This window comes from Stegodyphus dumicola, chromosome 3 (genome assembly GCF_044657685.1).
Source record: "Stegodyphus dumicola isolate Sdum_Otavi_A_Nest chromosome 3, ASM4465768v1".
NCBI lineage: Eukaryota > Metazoa > Arthropoda > Arachnida > Araneae > Eresidae > Stegodyphus > Stegodyphus dumicola.
Window position 1 is genome coordinate 69,655,310 of NC_140770.1, and position 20,170 is coordinate 69,675,479.

A 20,170-nucleotide genomic window follows, 5' to 3' on the forward strand; every position below is an offset into this window, starting at 1 on the left:
TATACTGTCAATAAAAACAAGATTACCAAATCCAGCGGGCGACATACACCCCCATACCATAACTCCTCCTCCACCATGTTTTACTGTTGGCACCAAGTTCTGTTTGCGAAATTCTTCCCTGGGTTTTCTCCACACCAAGATTCTACCGTCAGAACCAAATATATTAAATTTACTCTCATCAGCAAATATAACTTCATTCCAGTAATCAGAATTCTGATTTATGTTGGATTTTGCGAAAGCCAGTCTGAGTTTTCTATTCTTTTCACTTACGAAGAATTTTTTCCTGGCTGCTCCACCGTGATATCCAGTAGATCGAATTACTCTTCTAATAGTCTCAGAATTAACAATTACTCCATATAATGCTTGTAAATAAGCAGCAACTTTAGGAGCACTCATTCTTGGATTTTTTTTTTAAATATTTCGAACGATAATTCGCTTTATTCCATTGGATAGCTTTGATGGTCGGCCAGGTCTTCTTTTATCCTGAATCATATGATTCTTTTTATATCGTTTAATGATATTGAAAACTGTTGAATGACTGAAGTTAACTCTTTCAGTAGTTTCTTTAATAGATTTTCCACGTTCAATATGCAAATTAATAACTAATTTTTGGAATTCCAGGCAAAGTTTCTTTTCGTTTAGCATTCATGGCTGCACAGAGCTAAAAACACAAAAATTCCAAAACAAACTAGAGAGAAATACTGCAGACGATTTTATAAATTATTGGCAATTGCTTTTGAGTAAAAATAAATACCCCAAAAGATATTTTTATTGCTTACTTCAGACGATTTTTGTTGCATAGTACGTAGTGTCCCATCACTTAAGTGAGCCATTTCCTGCTCCGTTCTAAACAATTGTATTTTTATTAAATTAATATTTTGATATTTTGAGAAAATGTATGCTATGTAATAATTGTTACTAAATTTAAGTATGAAACACACCCACAAAAAATTTTACATGTTTTTTAAATTTATTTTATTGCAGTTTCCTTTTGTAAAGCACAAGTGTCCCATCACTTTTTTGAGACACTGTATAATCAAAACAAAAGCCCGTCTTTTTGTTTTAATTTATTTTAGCTTTTATAGTCATTAAAGGATACAAAAATTCGAAGTGTCCGATCATTTTTGTGAGTCACTGTATGTAAATACTAACTCTAAAGGAAGCAGTGACTTCTTGTGACAGAAAGGAATAATCATAAGGGACGTCAGCTTATAATTTTCAAAATACTGCTCTCTTTCTCTATTTTCGTATTTTAACTGTTAAATGCCTTGCATTTGAACCGCAAACATCCTTTGTTTCGTAGTTTATCCTTAAGTGTGAATAAATTCCCTTAGGTAAACGTCCTAGCAATGGTAATAGTTAAACCCCTATCACATATGCTTCCGCTACGCGAGGCTGGACGTCGACAGGCAAACAGACTTGAACGCCAAACATTTGGTTTCAAATTCTAAAAAAAAAAAAAAAAAAAAAAAAAAAAAAAAGCCCAAGTTGCTTGTTTTCAATTAATCAGCTATCGGCTTCGGAAGCTTGTTAGTAATGCAGAACCAGTTTCTCCTTTACATGTTAACCCCAAAGTGATTGGCTGTTGTGACAAAGCAGAAAAATTGTTCCAAAAGAAAGAATGTGTAATAGCAGTCTTACGGAAGCATTTTAGTAGTTTCTTTTAGACATTTTAAACTTGTTTGTTATTATCTCGCGAGCACGCGCTTCAAAATTACAAACACGAGAAGGCGCGCTGGGTATATCATACCCGAAAGCAATTAACACGTTTTAAATTGCTTTAATGATATAAATATGAGTATAAATGTGGATTAACATAAAAAACAATAAACTTTAGAATATTTTTAAGGAATATAATAAATGAAGTACTTAACTTACAGTTATTTTTTACATCTCTGACAGCTTTAACACATATGCTCCATACAAATACTGATACATTTCTCGCGCAGAAACCGTGCCTTTGTCCTTGTTTTTAGGGCACTCAGAGCATCTTCTTTAAATATTTTTCATCTTTTTAGATGGTGGGTTCATGCTGCAATCTCGTGAAACTATTTTTTTCTTTTAGTTTCAAAGGCAGCAAGATATATTGCTGCCATTGATTTGAGAAAAGAATGCCTGTTTCTAAACTGAGTTGGTAGTTCTTCTGAAGAAAGTAAGATTATTGGTGCACTGATTGCTACAACATTTAAAATCGAGAAAAAAATTACCATAGGTCACGGTTTCGAACTCTAGCTGTAGAATATGCTGCTCCCATTTCATCTACTGCTCCTTTGGTTAGATTATAAAATGAAATAATCTCCGGCTTTTTTAGTACTCCAGTGTTTCATCAATTTTATTATCATTGTGCATAACTGATAGTAGGACAACACTTTCATAATTTGATTGATTTTCTAATTCACTATCTAATTCAGTGCCTGTAACACTGTCTGTTGATGAATTATGATCTTCATCTATTAATTCTTCCTCCGCTTCGCAAACGATTCATCATCTGCTGAAATGGTTTCTAGCATATTTTTCAACCTTTCCATTTCTTTCTCACCACTTAGATACCACGCCATGCTGACTAACTAAGAAAGTGAGCATGAAAATCTGAGAGACGCGAGAAGGTGCACGGGTGTCACATACCCAAACGGTACAATTTTCTAGAAAAGTATTCAAAGAATCACTCCACGGATTTCTCAGCTTCAAGAATGTCTGTCACCTTGAATTCAGCTACAAAAGGTTTCGTCCATTTCCAAGAAAGGGGTTTGGAGATAAGGGACAAAGAATATGTCCCCGGGTATGTGATACCCGGCGCACTTGCTCACGGGTTAAGGAAGATTAAAAATAATATGAGAGAAATACATACTATTATAACAAATCTATTTCTTTTTATCCATTACTAAAGAATCTCGGGGCCAATAATTAGACACTTAAGTATGACGAACTACCATTTATTATGAATTAACACAAAGAAATAATAAAAGTGAGAGAGTTGTTTAGCTACATAGCTCACGCGAAGCGTACTAAGTAGTATAGTCAAATATAGAAAATCCGCCAACTCCTGAAACCCGCGTTGCCTTTTCCATTTGGTTTGGTCACAAGAACCACTGGCGCAGCATATAGAGACTTGCATTCTACTATTCTTTTCTAGCATATCATCAAGCTCCTTTAAAATCTCCTTTTTGGCTGGAGACATCCGGTATGGAGATAGAGAAACTGGAGGATTATTCCCGGTATTTATGTGGTGTTCAATATAAAGAGTTGCTTCTCCCCCTGGTTGAAACACAGTTTCATATTTCATTAACAGAGCACTTTGTTTTTCAGTTAAGATGTCTTCCTTCATTTTCTCTTAATCTCGGGGTCGTGGGTTCGGGTCCCACGTTGGGCACCACTTTAGTATAAGGGGTCGTTTTTGGATAGGGTCATAGAAGAGTCCTTTATAGTATAACAATTATTTATTAACAGGTTTAAGTTACACACAGACATTACATTTAACTTTAAGAAAATTACAGAGCAAGAGTGTGATACAACCTATCAGGTTAAAGGCTTTTACTGAAGCACTTCTCTGGCTACTCACCAGAGGGCACCCTTGTTGTTACAGTTGTTCAACAGTTAATATTAGCAGCAGAGTTTATAGTAAAGGATTGGTTACACTGGGTATTTTTTTCTTAAAATACTGGAAATTCAGGGACTAGATTTGATAGAGCAAAAATTTATCTAGTTAACAATAGTTATCTGCCTATGAGAAAGGACAAATTTGTTGAGACCTCCTAACTGAAAATGGTTCATATTTGCACATGAAGAAAGCCACAAAAACATCAATCAGCCATCTGTTTGACTACTGGAAATAGAACCTGGGACAAATCACAAATATTTCATGGCTTTAGTCATTTAGCCTTTGTAAGTTTAAAAAAATTATTAGTGACAGAAGAAATCTGATGACAACTAGAAATTCAATGCACATATGTGCATAAAAATAGAAATTTAACAAAGACAATAAGCTACCATTTCATTTGCATTCTTTCACAATAAAAATATGTCTTAATCATTCTTTAATTCTTAATTTGCCTACAAAATGGATATGCAATAAAACATTTAATGATCTAGATGGAAATTAAATTTATTTAATCTCTTTTTTTTCTTCTACCTACAGAACAGAAATAAATGGAGGTCAAAGATGTGTGAAATGGAGTGCGGACCCAAACAGCAAGAAAATGCAAGTGACATTAACTCAACTGAAATACTAAAAATGATAAATTTATGGTTGTTGAGACAATATGCATTTTTTAGTATTTTATGAAGAAACAAATTTCTGTATATTATCCATAATTTCAACTAACATTTTGATAAATTTTCACTTTATTTCACCTTTTTTTTAATCTCATTACTAAAAATTGTATACTTATCAAAATAATTAGTAGTAAGTAATAACTGGTAGAAGTTAAAGCTTCAGTATCTCTACAATTTGTTCTTTGGTGTGTTATTTTAGTTTAAACTGGTAGTACATCTTTGGAAACTAATACAAATTTACACTTCGGGCATCAAAATCTTTTTTCCCATTTTTGAGATTTATTTTGTTTTGTCTCTTTCAAATTATTTTTAAATTCAAAATCAGGTATTTTACTAACACAAAAAATAAAACAAAATCAACAAAAGAGAGCAAATATTCTTGCTTAATCATTTATTTGACATGTATTTATCTTTCGTAAGTCACAAAAATAGATCAGCATCTCAATATATCTTTCGGAAAAATAAACCCTTCTTGGCATTCTTTTAACATACCAGATCATTTTCAAAACAACTGGAAACCGGTTTAATTGAAATATAGTATTCACAGAATAATATTTGTATATAAGCTTACTTGTTATTAAGTCATGATTAAAAAATAAATATAATACACAAAGTAAGAATAATAATCTTCGGATTATTAAGTCATGATTACAAAAAAATGAAGTATAATACACATATCAAGAACAATAAACTTCTTATTGAAATAACATCAGCAACAAAAAATTAAAATAAAACAATACTTTGAAGACGAGATATTTTCAGTGAGACATTTATATCACAAATGAAAAAGCAAAATCAGATCTCACCAAAATTTTTACATGTACATTTAAAAACAAATAATACTAATAAAATATTAAGTTTTTTATCATAGTTAAATATGAAATGAAATGTTTTTTATCATAATATGAAATGTTTTTTATCATAGTTAAATATGAAATATTTCCTTTCGTAACAACAAAATAACTACTTTTAATATCTTTGAAGTATGCACTTTTCAGAAAACCATCAAACTGATGTAATTTATACAATTTTCATTATAAAAGTTAAGCACCAAATTTAAGAATTCTGATCTAGCCATCTTCATATTAAACGCGACAATATGATTAAAAAAAAATTACTTTCTTTTCTATGTAAACATTTTCAAAATAGAAAATTCTACTTCCCAAGCCTTTAAATTACTACTGCATTCTTTCCTAAAAAACTAAGCCTGAAATATTTTTCTCAGTAATAAAATTTAGTATTTAGTATTGCTGGAATATATTGAAAAACAACATATTTATTAAAGAAACTGCTTCATATAAATCAATTTAACAGTGAAGGGGGAATATAAGAATAAAGAACAGGGAAAAAAAAAAAAAAAAAAAAAAACGATTACTGCTCCAAATTTCTGCAAAAAAATGAAAATGCAAGCCTTCTCTCGATTTGAGACTATCTTTTTTCTTTAAAAGTAAATATTAAATTAACTAAATTTCATGTTTTATATCATGCATATGCAGCAGTGCAATAACATAAAAATGCAAATATGAGATATTGTTGAACACAATTTCATCACTTAAAATTAGGTGTGTTTATATGCATACATATATGTGAGCGTGTTTAGAAGCACTGATATGTGAAATTTTTATTCTGATAGTACAGAATAATTTAAATGTACATATGAATTACTTTAAAAAAAATCTAATACTGATATTTACAAAGCTGCTTTATGCCAAACCTTATCTGGAAACTATTAAAGTTTAAATATTTTATTACAAATATAACAATATTTTATACCATCATTGCTTTATTTTATCATGTATTCACCATATTTTTCCCAGATGACTAGCATTTTAAGTTCAGTACTTAAAAAACATATAGCTTCTAACAGATTTTAGTAAATTATTATTTGGTAAATACATATTATTTTTTAATCTTCATTTTAAATAAATTATTAATGAACTTCAAAAAAGAATTTGCATAGATGAATCAAATAAAATAATAGTTTTTAAAAAGGAATGTCAAAATTACTGCATGTCAAATTATTTTGTCTATTATAAAATGTTAAGAATTCGTGGTTAAATGATTTAACTTATTTTACTTGATATATTCTAATAAATTAAAAACCAGTATTAGTAAATCCTGCATTGGATCAAAAAATTAAGTACCAGTTAGTTAAGGTGAAAATGTTTACCAAAGATTACAAACAATTGAATTAAGGAACCAGAGAGCATTATCCAATCTGTTAACAACTATGTATCAGAAGCTACATCTATTGACAATACACCAAAAGATGAATGCAAATATTAAGCAGAATACGCAATTAAGCATTTCATATTATATGTCCTCTTTTCTAAAATCTTTCAAGCAAGTTTTTTTTTAATTGTTATTTCACTTTATGGAAAAAAAAAAAAAAAATATATATATATATATATATCATTATTTTAAAGGGACAACAATAATTAACAGTTCTTATACACTGAATTTGATAGAATTATTCTGATTATAACTCAGCATTTATCACTGGGACACAGGAATTTTATCTCCCCCGGCACATGAAATTATTATTGCTGAAATATATTACTAAAGCTTGAAATCATAAATGCTAAGGTTATGCCTAATTTCTGTCCAACATCAATTTCTTCTTGTATTATTCGAATTTTCAACTATGCAAGTATTAAACAATGTTCAGATGTGAATTGCAATATTGCTATCAGTTTCTATTACAATCAATACAAAAACTTTCATTTTGGAAGTAAAGATAAAGATGTGACCTTTCACTTCAACTGTGATATTAAATATTGATCATTCATTAAAAAAATGAAATAAAATAAAAATGAATGGAAAAATACTGACAGAAAACTTAACATAAAAAATGAAAAGAAAAATATTGGGAAAAAAAGAGAAAAAACTGCATGCACTGAAATTTGTCCTATACCATGGTAGACAAAACAAAACTTAACCAGTAAAGATTAAATTTAAAAACATATGACAAAAGAAATGTACAAATCTTATTTTCTTATTGATACTTATACTCGAAATATCTTTACCTGATTTATCAAGTTATCCTATATGGAAAACATAAATTTATAATTAAAAACATATGTATATTTTTAAAAAAGAATTATAAGTTTGTTTTACTTATGCAGGGCTAAAGAAAGAGAAGGGCTGGGTCATCCCTTTGAGAAGAACGATGCCGACACGAACCCCTCTTGGGGAGGATACTGGATGTTATGTGACGTCACTGGGTTCGTCCCGTCGTCGACTAACCAGAGCATCAATGCGAAAGATTGAATCTTTAGTTCTTGGATTCTCTTTCTTTAGCCCTGTTAGTTTCAGAGAAAGAGTTTTTTTTTTTACTTGAAAGTTATAACTGATGATACTTTTAAAGGGATTTTGTATTTCGAAAGTTCTTGTAATGAGAAATCATTGAAAAAATGGTATCGTGTGCCATTGCTACCTGTAGCAATACGTATCATAATACGAAAGAAACTAGCGTGGTATTTCATAGATTTCCGTACAAAAATATTCAGTTAACGAAAGAATGGTTGCATAGGTGTCGAAGAGCGGATATTGTTAACACAAAGAGTGCTCGAATATGCAGCATTCACTTCACTGAATCTGATTATGAGGATGATATGAAAAATAGGTTGCTAGGATTGCGGACAAAAAAGATACTGAAGTCAACTGCTATTCCAACTGCTTGTATTCCTGACTTGGTTATTTATCAGAATACACCAAGGCAGCAAAGGCAACAAAAAAGAAAAAATTTACAAAGTGCATTTGAAAGAATTCAGAAATTAAGTCCTAAAAAGGCATGTCTGGAACTTAAAAACAATAACAGTAATAGCAATGAGGAGCTCACTGAAAATAATATTACTCAGCAATTTTGTAACTGTTCCAACCTCCAGAAAAATGTGAATGATTTAATCACAAAATTATCAGCTCTTGAGAATAAGGTTTCTGTTTTACAGACTGAGAGAAAGCAGCATTTAAAAACTATCTCCCAGCAAAGAAAAAGATTTAAAAGGAATAGAAAACTAATATTAGAAGAAGTTCAGAAACTGAGGAAAGACATTAAAAAAGTGAATCAAGAAAATGAAAAACTAAGAAAAATGAAAACATATATTCAAAACATATTTACCGAAACTCAAATAAATGCATTAATGAAAAAAAGCGAATTAAATGGTCTCCAGACGACATTTCAAAAAGCATAGTAATCAGATTGTTATCCGTAAAGTCATATGACTTCTGGAAAGAAAAAATGGGTATTCCGCTTCCAAGTGCAAGTACACTGAAAAGATGGTGCTCAAGATTCAGTTGCATTCCTGGAATTTTAAATGATGTACTGTTATTGATTAAAAAAAACTTGCCAATATGCAACTGACGAAGAAAGATTATGCGTATTAAGTTTCGATGAAATTCATATAGATTCAAGAGTCTGTTATGATTCAAAATTGGATCAGATATTAGGTCCTTTTAAAAAGACTCAATTTGTATTGGTTCGAGGACTCATTTCGCAATGGAAACAGCCCATTTATTTTGATTTTGATCGTCAAATGAAGGAAAATCTTCTGTCTTCCATTTTGTTTGCACTTGAATCGTCTGGGCTTCGAGTCAAAGCAATTGTATCTGACATGGGAGGTAGTCAGACCCTTTGGAAAGAATTACAAATTTCAACAGATAAATCTTTCTTTTACAGTCCCAAGTTCAGCACCAAAATATGGGTTTTCGCTGATATGCCGCATTGCATAAAAGCTTTTGAGAAACCATTTTCTTGATAAAGGTTTTATGCTCGGAAATGGTACAGTTATAAACAAAGACGTTATATATGAAGTACTCAATAAAGATATCGGAGAAATTAAACTGTGCTATAAACTGAAACCTCAATTTTTATCAGTAAAAGGGAACGAGAGACAGAAAGTAGCACCAGCAAAAGCATTATTTTCCTCCACAACGGCTAAAGCAATTATGCATTTGACTGGTAATGCTGCAACAAGTAATTTTTTTTCAATGGTTGATGATTTTTTTGACATTATGAATAGTAGTGTACCATTACCCCCTAGCAATAAGCCTTTAAAAGCTGCTTTCGACCTAGAAAGCTATTATGAAGTACAAAAAGAAAAATTAAATGAGATTAAGCAAATGATTTTTGATCGCAGAGTATGCAGAAAGAAGACAATGCTACCTTTTCAGAAAGGTATTATCATATCGATAAATTCGCTTTTCGGTTTATTTGACGATGTAAAATCTATAAATGTGAAATATATTTTAACATCAAGACTGACTCAAGATGTATTAGAAAGCTTGTTCAGCCAGATTCAGGGTCTAGGGCGTTTTAATGACCATCCGTCTCCATCAGACGTAATAATTCATCTGAAAAGGTTGCTATTGGCAAACAAATTGCCTAAATTGTCGTTAAAGACAAATGCTAATGACTGTGAAGATGTGAAGAAAGTTGAAGCATATTTGACAAAAGAGCTGTTGGAAACAGCTTTTTCTTCAAATGAAAAAGCACAAATGTTTGAGTCTTCCTTATACGAAGATGATTTAATTAATTACGAAGACATCTATGATGAATGTACGTCACTTCCTTGGGAAACCGAAATTTATGATTCAACAAAAGATATATCTGCATATGAACAAGAATCGCTCGCTTATGTGGCAGGTTATATTGCATATCGTGTGACAAAAAAATTTGTAGATATTTCTAACGACTCAAATTGGATATTTTTATTATCTAAAGGAGGATTAACTGTACCATCACCAGTTTGGATGGAAACGATGATGAAAATGGAAAATGCTTTCCGTTCTTTTCGAAAAGGTAGAGGTGCAATTCAGAATCTCATTTCTGAACTTGAGAAACTTTTTCCCTCCGTGAATAAGAGTGCAATTCGTTTATTTTGCCGTTTACGAACATTTATAAGGGTTCGGCACTTGAATAGGAATGCAACCCTTGTATCGGCAAGAAAAGCTGACCAGAAAGCAAATAAATGGATAAAGAGTAATAGAGGATTATCGAACCAAACTATATAGGAAAAAAAATCATGTAAGTTGATTCATATTATTCCTACCAAAAATAATAATTTGAATCATTACTTTATTATTCACTTAATTTGTGACCTAATTTATGCACGTTTCAATTAATTATTTGGACTACTATATAAAATATTATATTTATTATATACTAATTTAGACTGCTAAATTTTACTATATAAAATAAACCATGAAATTCTGAATAAACATAAATTAGTATCAGAGCATATACTTTTAAAATGTAAGAATACATGCTATTATTCCAAAATATATAAATACTATTTTAAAATATTTTCATTATTTTTTGAGTAATTGACGTTAAATAATAATACTGATACTGATATTCCATAATAATGCTTTCATAATAGACATTGCAAAAGCTTACAAAATTCTACTACTCATTATCAACGCTAATTGAAAAGCAAAAATGGAAGAAGTGAAATTTGTTTCATTTTAATGTGTTATAAAATCTATTATTAGCATTAACTAATTTTTAATTAGATAGATGTGTAATGTCTTTAGCATGTATTCTCAAAATGTATTTGCATATTTTTATTTAATATTTCTATAATGCAAATTACTTTGCGACTAACTTATATTTTAACGCAAAAAGAATTCTTCGTAAATGTAGAAATTTACGTATGTTATCGGTGGGTTATTATTTACATATATTTAAAAAGATGATTATGAAAAAGAATTACTACATTTAGGGTACACTCGACCTAAAAAATTAGTTATGTTTACGCATATGTGTTAATTAAAAAATAGTTATGTTTATGCATGTTTTACTTACGTTTTACGCATATTAGAGTTTAACATAAATACATTTCTAGTTCATATATAAATGCATGTATATTGCAATTTCATGAGCTAAAATCTCGGCTCATACTGGTTATTAAACTATTTTTCAAAGCGTTTTGATTCTCAAGCAAATGCTTAAGAAACTGAACAGCAGAACTGACCAAGCGAACCCAACTACGTCATCAGTCTCTTCTTTCGGTTTCAGCCGCGAGAAGCTGATGAACTAGCCCTTTAGCCCTGTTACTTATGTGCAATATTTTTGGTCAGAAGTTATGATAGATTATTCAGAGTTTTCAAAACTTAATCTAACCATTAAAAAAAAAAAAAAAAAAAAAAAAAAAAGAGAGAGAAGAAGAAGAAGACATACATGGTAAAATTCTTAAGATTAAATAACAGAAATCAAAAGAATTTCAAATATTATTTTGATAATTTAAAATTTTCAGAATCCAAAATTTCTTAGAAATCAATGCACTTGCTTAGTTTCTCAGGATAAACAACCAATAATATACAATAAATATATATACCTTTTCATCAGAAAATGTAAAGACAATTAAAATTCATGACAAAGATTTTTTAATATAAATGTTAACTATTTCATTAGTATAATGCCTGAAATTAAAACACTACTTTTGTACAAATACATATGTTTGATTTGTTGTCACACATTTTCACAGCTGTACATCAATGTTAACAAGCCAACAAACAGTTATGAAGAAGCAATCACCAGTTGGGATATAATACAAGAACTGACCATCTAAATAAACCTTGATATGCCATGAAAATGAAGGTAAAGGAAAATGTGAAAAAATTTTTTAAACTAATTGATCTTAACAGTCAGATAATTTTGCACAAAATGAAAAGAGTTTTAAGTGCTGAAATAAAAGCATCTGGTCCAGTTCAAATTATTCTCATATATATTTTAATCATGTTTTTGGGAGGGAGGGCAGCATCAGGAGTCTCAGAAGAAATATTTTAAATAAACAGCATAACATTAGTATAATAGCAATGAATACAAAGAAGTTTTTAATACTAGTATTACAATAATTCATAACATCAGTAAATCAGTAAATAACAGTATTAGTATTATAATACTACTAATGGCTACATAATACTATTCATTAATTAATAACAAATACATGAATAACATGAAAATAACTATAAATTTCTTAATTTGATGATACAAATTAAATATTGGCAAATTAAGGCCAGAATTGAAGAAAGATTAATATATGCTTGAATTTTGAAAGCAAGCATTTCTTTACATATATCTAATGTATTGATTAATGAATTTTACTGATTTTACTATGTAAACTCACAGAACAAACTGAGGGTTTATTTAGTAAGAGAAACTAGATGCATTTACAATGATTCTAGGATATTTGTATATTCTATAAATTCAACTTTTTGAAAATAAATTTCAGTAATGACCAAAAGAGTGTTAAACCTATTTTTATTTACATATATTAAATAAATTTCTTATTCATAATCTCTAAACATATTCATAATATTAAGAAGATAAAGTAGATTAAGGTAGCAGTACTAACTAACAGGCTTCTAAAATGGTGAAAATAGACATCTAATTTCCAGTTTATATTCAAGATATAAACAGACATTTTCTAAGATGCAAACATGGATTGAGAAAATGTAGATGCAGCAAGTTCTTTCTTAAATAAAGTAGAAACAGCAAAACTATTCTAAATCATAAGCTACGGAACATTAACCATGATGAACTTCTTATCTTTTTTTAAAAAAAAAATCTAGAAATATGGAAATAAAATGATTTATTTTGATATGATAACATCTCATTCAGATGATCATTTTCAAGAAAAATATTTCTAAAAGAGAATATTAAATGCTTTTAATTGTGTCCAATTACATCATGAAAGCCTCTAGGGTAAAAAAGAAAGAAAAAGAAGACAACAATGGTAAATAAGTTATCTGTTTACAATAGCATATGGTGAATAAATAGATGCAATTATTTCATTAATAATTCCATTAAAATTTTTTTAAATACTTCTGCTGCACATTCTGACCAAAGCAGTCGTTTGTTCCAAATCCTGAAATAATAATTCCTTTAAATGTTTGTTATAAATATTTCTGTTATTTATTCAAATAGCTGCATTAACTACAGGAATCTGTAAAAGATGCACCTCATTACCAGTAAACTGATAACTTTAATTCAATTTTTACGCAACCTATTATTAAAATTGTTCTTCTCTTGAATTCCTCAAAACTTGATACAGAAATTTCTAAAATAGAACAAAGTATAATTTGAAGCAACAAAAGAATTTTCACAGTGCAATTTAAAAAGTATGTTTGCATTATGTATGACAATACATGAATTCAATGTATAAAAATGGAGTTGAACGACATAAAAAAGAAAGTAAAATGTATAATTTTTTTAATCTAATAAGGAATAATTTTTAGCTAATTTTCCATTTAAGAAATCATTAGCTGGATTGAACTGCATGTAGCGTATCACTGCTCTCACCAGAGCTATAAAAATATATAATTCTTAATTTCTGAAAACAGTGTTAAAATTAAGTTCTAAATTAAAATGCAGAATTCTGTAGATTGCTTGAAAACACTAAAATTATAAAATAGGCTATGGTATATAAGGAAAATATAAAATTAATATACTTTAATATAAGAAAAGGAAAATACTTTTATTTTTCAGTCTATACATAAAAACAGGAAGATGTAACAATGGCCTATATAAATAGAACTTTTTTAATATATTGATATTAAAAATTTATTATATTAAAATATTAATCCTTATATTTTATATAAGGACAACTGAAATGCTCAATTTTTATGATATTTTCATTGGAGAAATACTATAAAAAATTTTAAATGGCTGCCAAAAACACAGAATAATTCTAATCTCTCATATATATTGATCAGCAATTACAACTTTTTCTAAGATCATGTTATAAACTGTAAGTTATAAAATTTAAAGAACTATAAAGAATTCTTTAAAAAAAAAAAAAAAAGTTACACATTTAAAGTTTTTAGAATACTACAGCAGGTACTTTTAAAGAAGGAATAATATGTATATATATATATATATATATATATATATAAAATAGAACTTTTCAATAAAAAGGGGGGACTACGACTAGATTATTAACACACTTTTTAAAAAAGATTTGTTAGGTATGGTTTTGGTAATACATTTTGGTAATACATATTTATTTCACCACAAAAATCCTTTATATTATAAATGGTTATAAAAGAACAGTTATGTTACATATAGAAAAACATTTTACATAAATTTCATCATTTATGCAAATTCTGTACAGTAAAAAATGTGAAACACATAAAACAAAACACAACATCAATCTTGGTTAAAAAATATACAGAAAGAAAAATAACTCCTAATAAAAAAATGAACCAAGCTGTGTACCAAATTGTCATTCATACTATAAATAATACTGCATTATTTAATGGATAAATTCAGAAACTATTTAAAAAGCATATTTGCAAGATTCCAAGGAAGATTATGGCATATTCAATACATTTTACTATAGTTCAGCATGAATTTTAAGAACATGGTGGCAAAAAATAAAGTACCAGTTTGTAAGTACATCAAAATCACATATCAAAATTCTTTTGTAATAACACAATCACATTAAAGTGATATTTTTGTTTCTTAGCAGCAACATTAAAAACTATTAACAGCATTATTGAACTTGAAACTTTAAATGGGATAATATCACAAGCTCTAAAAACAAAACATGTAAAATATAGTAACAAGGTGGGATTACCAAAATAAAGTATTAATATAAAATAAAACAAGTACATCTGAAAATGAAAATTTCATTATGCAGATGATTAAAAAAATTCTGGAACACCACAATACATAAAAAAAAAAAAAAAAAAAAAAAAAAAAAAAAAAAATCGGACCAGAGGAGATTTATAAGGAATGAGGTGTTTTTAAATATTTTCAAAGCCAATTTTCTTTTATCTCTGTATTCAAAATTTCATGTTACAAGATACTATGATCTGAATAAACATTGTTATATCATTACAGTCCATTAAAGCAGATAAATGACAAAAAAATATGTCACTTCAAAATTCCTAGGTAAAATCCCAAAATCTTTACAAAATCATTTTAAGCTCTTATATGTATCAAATCAGAACAAGACAAAAAGTCTCAACTGGAGATATCACCGAAATCTTTCACTGAACTTTTTAAAATAAAATTAAATAAAATCTTTATAAATTAAGGCATCTAGAAAGTGTGGGACACTTTTTACTAATGTTTCAGTTACAATTAAGAGATTTTTTTTTTAAAGTATGATCAAAACACAATAAATTTTATCACAATCTTTGCTGCATGGAAAACTAAATTATTTACAACTACTGCTTGCCTCTTGACAGAGCAGGAGACATAACTGTATAAAAAATTTTGCACATTGTTTCTTTCACTACAAAATAGCAACAGGAAAAAAAAAAAAAAATTAAAAAGCTTCAGATGATTCAGTAACCATTTACCCAAGTTAAGTGCAAAGTACATCTGTACACTATTACTCTAATAAAAAATCAGAACATATACAGATATAATTCTGCACATAAACTAAATGCACTTTACACAGATCGTTTATAACTAATTAATTTCTCAGATCAACTATATAATGCAAACATTTTCTACTTTAACATTTTTAAGCAAAACATTATTTTCAAATGTCAAATTATTAACTGAGCTATAAAGGGAACAAAAACCCCTACAACTTGTATTAAATATGGTATATCGAAAAATAAAATGTCATAAGTCTGGTTTAAACTAATAACTTTCATTTAAAAAAAAAAAAAAAGTAAAAGAGACTATCTTTAATTTCCAATAATTGTTTTGTAGGCTCCATCAGCACAGTTATTGATGCTTTTGAGTTTGCTTGGGGTCCATTCACTCTTTAAAGAAAGATTGAACATCGAATAGGAAGGGTCACCAGTCACTTCCTTAACGACATTCAAAAATGGGGAAAGACGACCAATCAATTCATTACCTTTCAGTGTTGTATATGTTTCCAATAAAATTAAACCATCACACCTATAAAAAGAAAAAAAAAAAGACACACACACACATATTATATAACTGTATAAAATAATGCAACATGCAACTAATTACTGCACTTCTTCAATACTTAAGATACCTTTGATTGTAAGCTATATTCTTTAATTTAAGCAGTGGAGGAGAAGGACGAATTATTCTAAGAAAATTCTATAAATAAAATACTATGCCCAACAATTAGAAATTAAAATACAGTTCCTTTTATAATTAAAAACAATACTTATTTATCAGTAGTTATAATATTCACATTTCCCATCCTGAATCTCAGTCATCTTTATCCCATTTATGCATTATCTTCTCTGCCATCAAGAGCTTTGGTAATGCAAAAATTTTTAAACAAACAATATGCATTAAAAAAAAAATGAATGCCCCAAGTAAGTGCATGAGAAAATATAGGAAATTCCAAATTTTAGAGGTACTTACAAATGGAGAGATACATTTCAGATTTAAATTAAAGCATGCTTAATAGTTACAGAGCTTAAAAAAATATGAATTACAGCTTCCTATAGCAACTTACTTTTAAGTTACATATTAAGTAACTACTAAGTACCTCAAAACTATTAAAATAAGCAGATGTATAAATGTTCATATGCAAGCAGTTTAAATCTATATACACTGTCAAAAGTAATGCAGCTCTCCCTCAAATGCATTTGAACTATATCAAACTGCTTGTAAAGAATGACTAGGTAAGAGTATACAAATGATAAAAAATGCAAAGTATTCATCATACCCACACAGTTGTGCTTCATGTTCAGTATAAATATGTATACAGCTCTACCTGTAAGTTCACCAGAACAGGCTATGCTGTTGCCAAGCCAGATACAATTGACAAGCTGAATGGAAATGAGTAGTATTCAGAAACAAGGCCTACTTCTTTCTTGGTGCAGATGATGGTCAACTATAAATCAGCTCCACCCAGGATCTTCATCTGTTATTACGGTATGGACTATCACATTTTATGATTCTCAAACTGCTTGAGTGTTTATGATGGGCAAACTAACTGGTCAGGTCAATAACCACAATCCTCTTCAGAGAAATTACCTAAGATGAAGTGCTCAAGAAAGCAAATGTGCAAGCACACACCAGTTATGGGGGGGGGGCTGTTTAACATAAGGGATTACTTTTGAAGCATTAAATACAGACTATGAATGCTTTGCCTTGGGTGCCCAGTTCACTAGATCTGTCTCTAGTTTAGCATGAGTACAAAAACTGATCTATTATTTCCCACAATCACCGTGATATTCTGTCAACCTATATCAAAGAGATGAATTATGGTGGGCTGTATCATGCGATTTCATGTGCACACTACATAATAGTATGCTACAATGGATAACGAGCAGTTGTAATATGCAAGGAAGCTAATTACATAGGGTATTAATATGTTGGTTACAACAATATGAATAATGGACATGCAAATAAAATCATATGCATTGGATTGTGCATTTCTTTCCAATGCCAAAAAACAATTTGTATGACTATCTTGAGGTAGCATTATTTTTTGGCACTGTTTGCATATAAAACAGACATAAGCAATGCTTTTGTTTTAACTTAATTGGATAAATGGGGCAATCATCGTACAGAAAGTTATTTATATCAGAAATCGTGACAGACATACTAAATAAAGGCTTGTCTCAAAAGCAATAGAATGAATAATTCTTATTAGAGTCTTGCACAGTTTTTTTTTTTAAATTTAATTAATTAATTTATTTTTATGCTATGCGAGATTTCACATAATTCCCATTTCATGTACAAGTTTAATCTATGAGGGATTAGTTTTGAAGCATTAAATAAATAACTATGATTATGTTATCACCTGGGATGACATGGGGATTTATAAATATCCATCTGCATATACATGTTGTTTAACATAAAACATCTTCTTAACTTATATACTGTATAATGCTTGTCATCTCTCTGCGCAAGCATGTTCTGAAAAGAGAAAGAGATAAAATTCATTTAAAGCTATACTGAAAATTTTAACAAAATAACTATGCAGTGCAACAAAAATGAAAATTAAAATATTAAAAAGCTCAACTATATTAAAGTATATTCATTATCTTTCCCAATACCAGCAAATTATTGTAGATTACATACTTATAAATAAAAAAAAAGTTTTCACACCCACTGCCAACCCTGAAATATGGGAAAGTTATGAGGCTCTTGTGTAAAACCAGGAGTTTCCAAGAAGCTTTTCCTACTGCATAACTTAAACCCACTTCAAAAAACTTCAAATTAACTTTACTTTATAAAGTCTGATTTAGGTTATTAAACTATCGTAATACTATACTGATGTAAAATACAGTCAAAAGTCGTTAATTCAGACACCCATAATACGGAATGATCTATAATCCGGACCTCAAAACTAAAAACTTTCTGCACATGTGCCGCGTTGGCACATGCGTTTTACGCGTGCGCGTAAGACCTTGACTACTGCGCATATGCGTGTGCGCAAGTGCAGAATACGTTTTCGCCTGCGCGTTTAATGTATAACGGACGGTGTAAGCTAAAATTATCTAATTATCTATTTCAGTTAATGTTAATCATTGCATAATCTTCGAATTGGATCCCGCTTATTATTTTTTGCAGACTGTAAGAGCAATTTTATAAAAGTAAACTTGAACTTTCGATTATGTCAAATAGAATTTCCAATGCTGGAACTTTCAAAGGATCTACAAAACGAAAGTATGGTTCGATGTCCAACAAACAAAAAGTGTAATTACTGCAAAAAATGGATGAAGACATGAAGAATGTGACAGAGAGGTTAGTGAAAACGAAAAAATTTCGATTGACAAGTTAGTCGGTATTCTCGGCAAAGCAATTAATGGGGCTTGAACAGGGGAACTTTGTAACTGAACAAGAAATTATGTCTGTTTATAGAATTAAAGACTTTTGACTTTTTAAAACGAAGCAACTTAAACAACTTACATTGAAAGAAATGTTTAATAAAGTAAACAAATAAATATTAAGCTTTTTTTTTTTTTTTTTTTTTTTTTTTTTGTAAATTTTGATAGCCTTTAGATCATAATTGTTCTTTATTTCATACATTACGGTTTCATATTTTTAATTTTAGAATTTCTGCATGCCATCTTACGAGATTTAAACTGATGATCCATAATCCGGAAAAATCAATAATCCGGAATGGCCGAAGTCCCGACGAGTCCGGATTAACGACTTTTAACTGTACATATTAATATTTAATTAGTATAGACAAAAAGTAAGAAATTTAGAGCCATTAAAATTGAAATTAAAATGTAGAAATATAAAATCTATTAGAAACTAAACGAGAATACTGTAATCAGATATTAGAAACTAATCGAGAATACTTTAATCAAACTATAAATTTCAAAACAAAAAACAGAAAAGTTATATTCAAAATTGATGCAAAGGGTTTGACGAAGATGAGTCTCTTTAAAGGTGAATTCAATGCTTGTAAGATTTTTTACATTTTTTTACAAAAAGGAATGTGTAAAGGGAAGTAAGAAAAGGAAGAAAAGCAACAAAAGTTAGAAAAGTAAAAAGTCTTCACGTCATGGGCTTTTCACAATGACCTGAATATAATAGATCCTATGCTAATAACAGCAAAGCCAAGAAAAATATACATACATAGAAAAAAATACATAAAAAGAAAACTCCTTTTTACAATTACTCCAGCTTTTTTTAAAAGATGGTATATGAAGCTAATTGGAATTTCATTTTCTTTTAAAGTTTTAGTGAGAATATATATGCTTAATTAAATTTTAGATTAAAATTTTATCAATTATTAATAAAATTAATAATTTTATTTATTTAAATTTCTTCTTGTTGTTATTCTATTTCATGCAAACTTTTTTATTCTGTTAATTTGATTAATAACTGTATTTGCTATGACTTTTAGAGGTGTTGGAGAACGAATTTAAAAGTTTTATTGTAGATAAATTAAATTCTCTCTTTTTACCAAAAAAAGTCTTATTTCTTTAAGATTATGAATGCTAAGATTTAGACAGCCTATTACTAATAGATTTTTATTGGTTTTAT

The 20,170-nt window shown here is 29.0% G+C and overlaps 2 protein-coding genes across 4 annotated transcripts in view; one reads left to right on the top strand and one right to left on the bottom strand.

Moving 5' to 3' along the window:
* The window catches only part of LOC118198704 (uncharacterized), a 45,817-nt gene extending 41,463 nt beyond the window's left edge, over window positions 1-4,354 (top strand). For both annotated transcript variants that reach the window (XM_085812986.1, XM_085812987.1), the window contains exon 5: window positions 4,136-4,354. In XM_085812986.1, coding sequence (XP_085669112.1) covers window positions 4,136-4,229 — 94 coding nt within the window. In that variant the 3' untranslated portion in view covers window positions 4,230-4,354. The remainder of the gene's footprint in view (window positions 1-4,135) is intronic.
* Window positions 4,355-4,646: 292 nt separating this feature from the next.
* The window catches only part of Ttd14 (TRPL translocation defect 14), a 115,159-nt gene continuing 99,635 nt past the window's right edge, over window positions 4,647-20,170 (bottom strand). For both annotated transcript variants that reach the window (XM_035370446.2, XM_035370447.2), the window contains 2 exons: window positions 17,970-18,085; window positions 4,647-16,135 (listed from right to left, as the gene is read on the bottom strand). In XM_035370446.2, coding sequence (XP_035226337.1) covers window positions 15,919-16,135; window positions 17,970-18,085 — 333 coding nt within the window. In that variant the 3' untranslated portion in view covers window positions 4,647-15,918. The remainder of the gene's footprint in view (window positions 16,136-17,969; window positions 18,086-20,170) is intronic.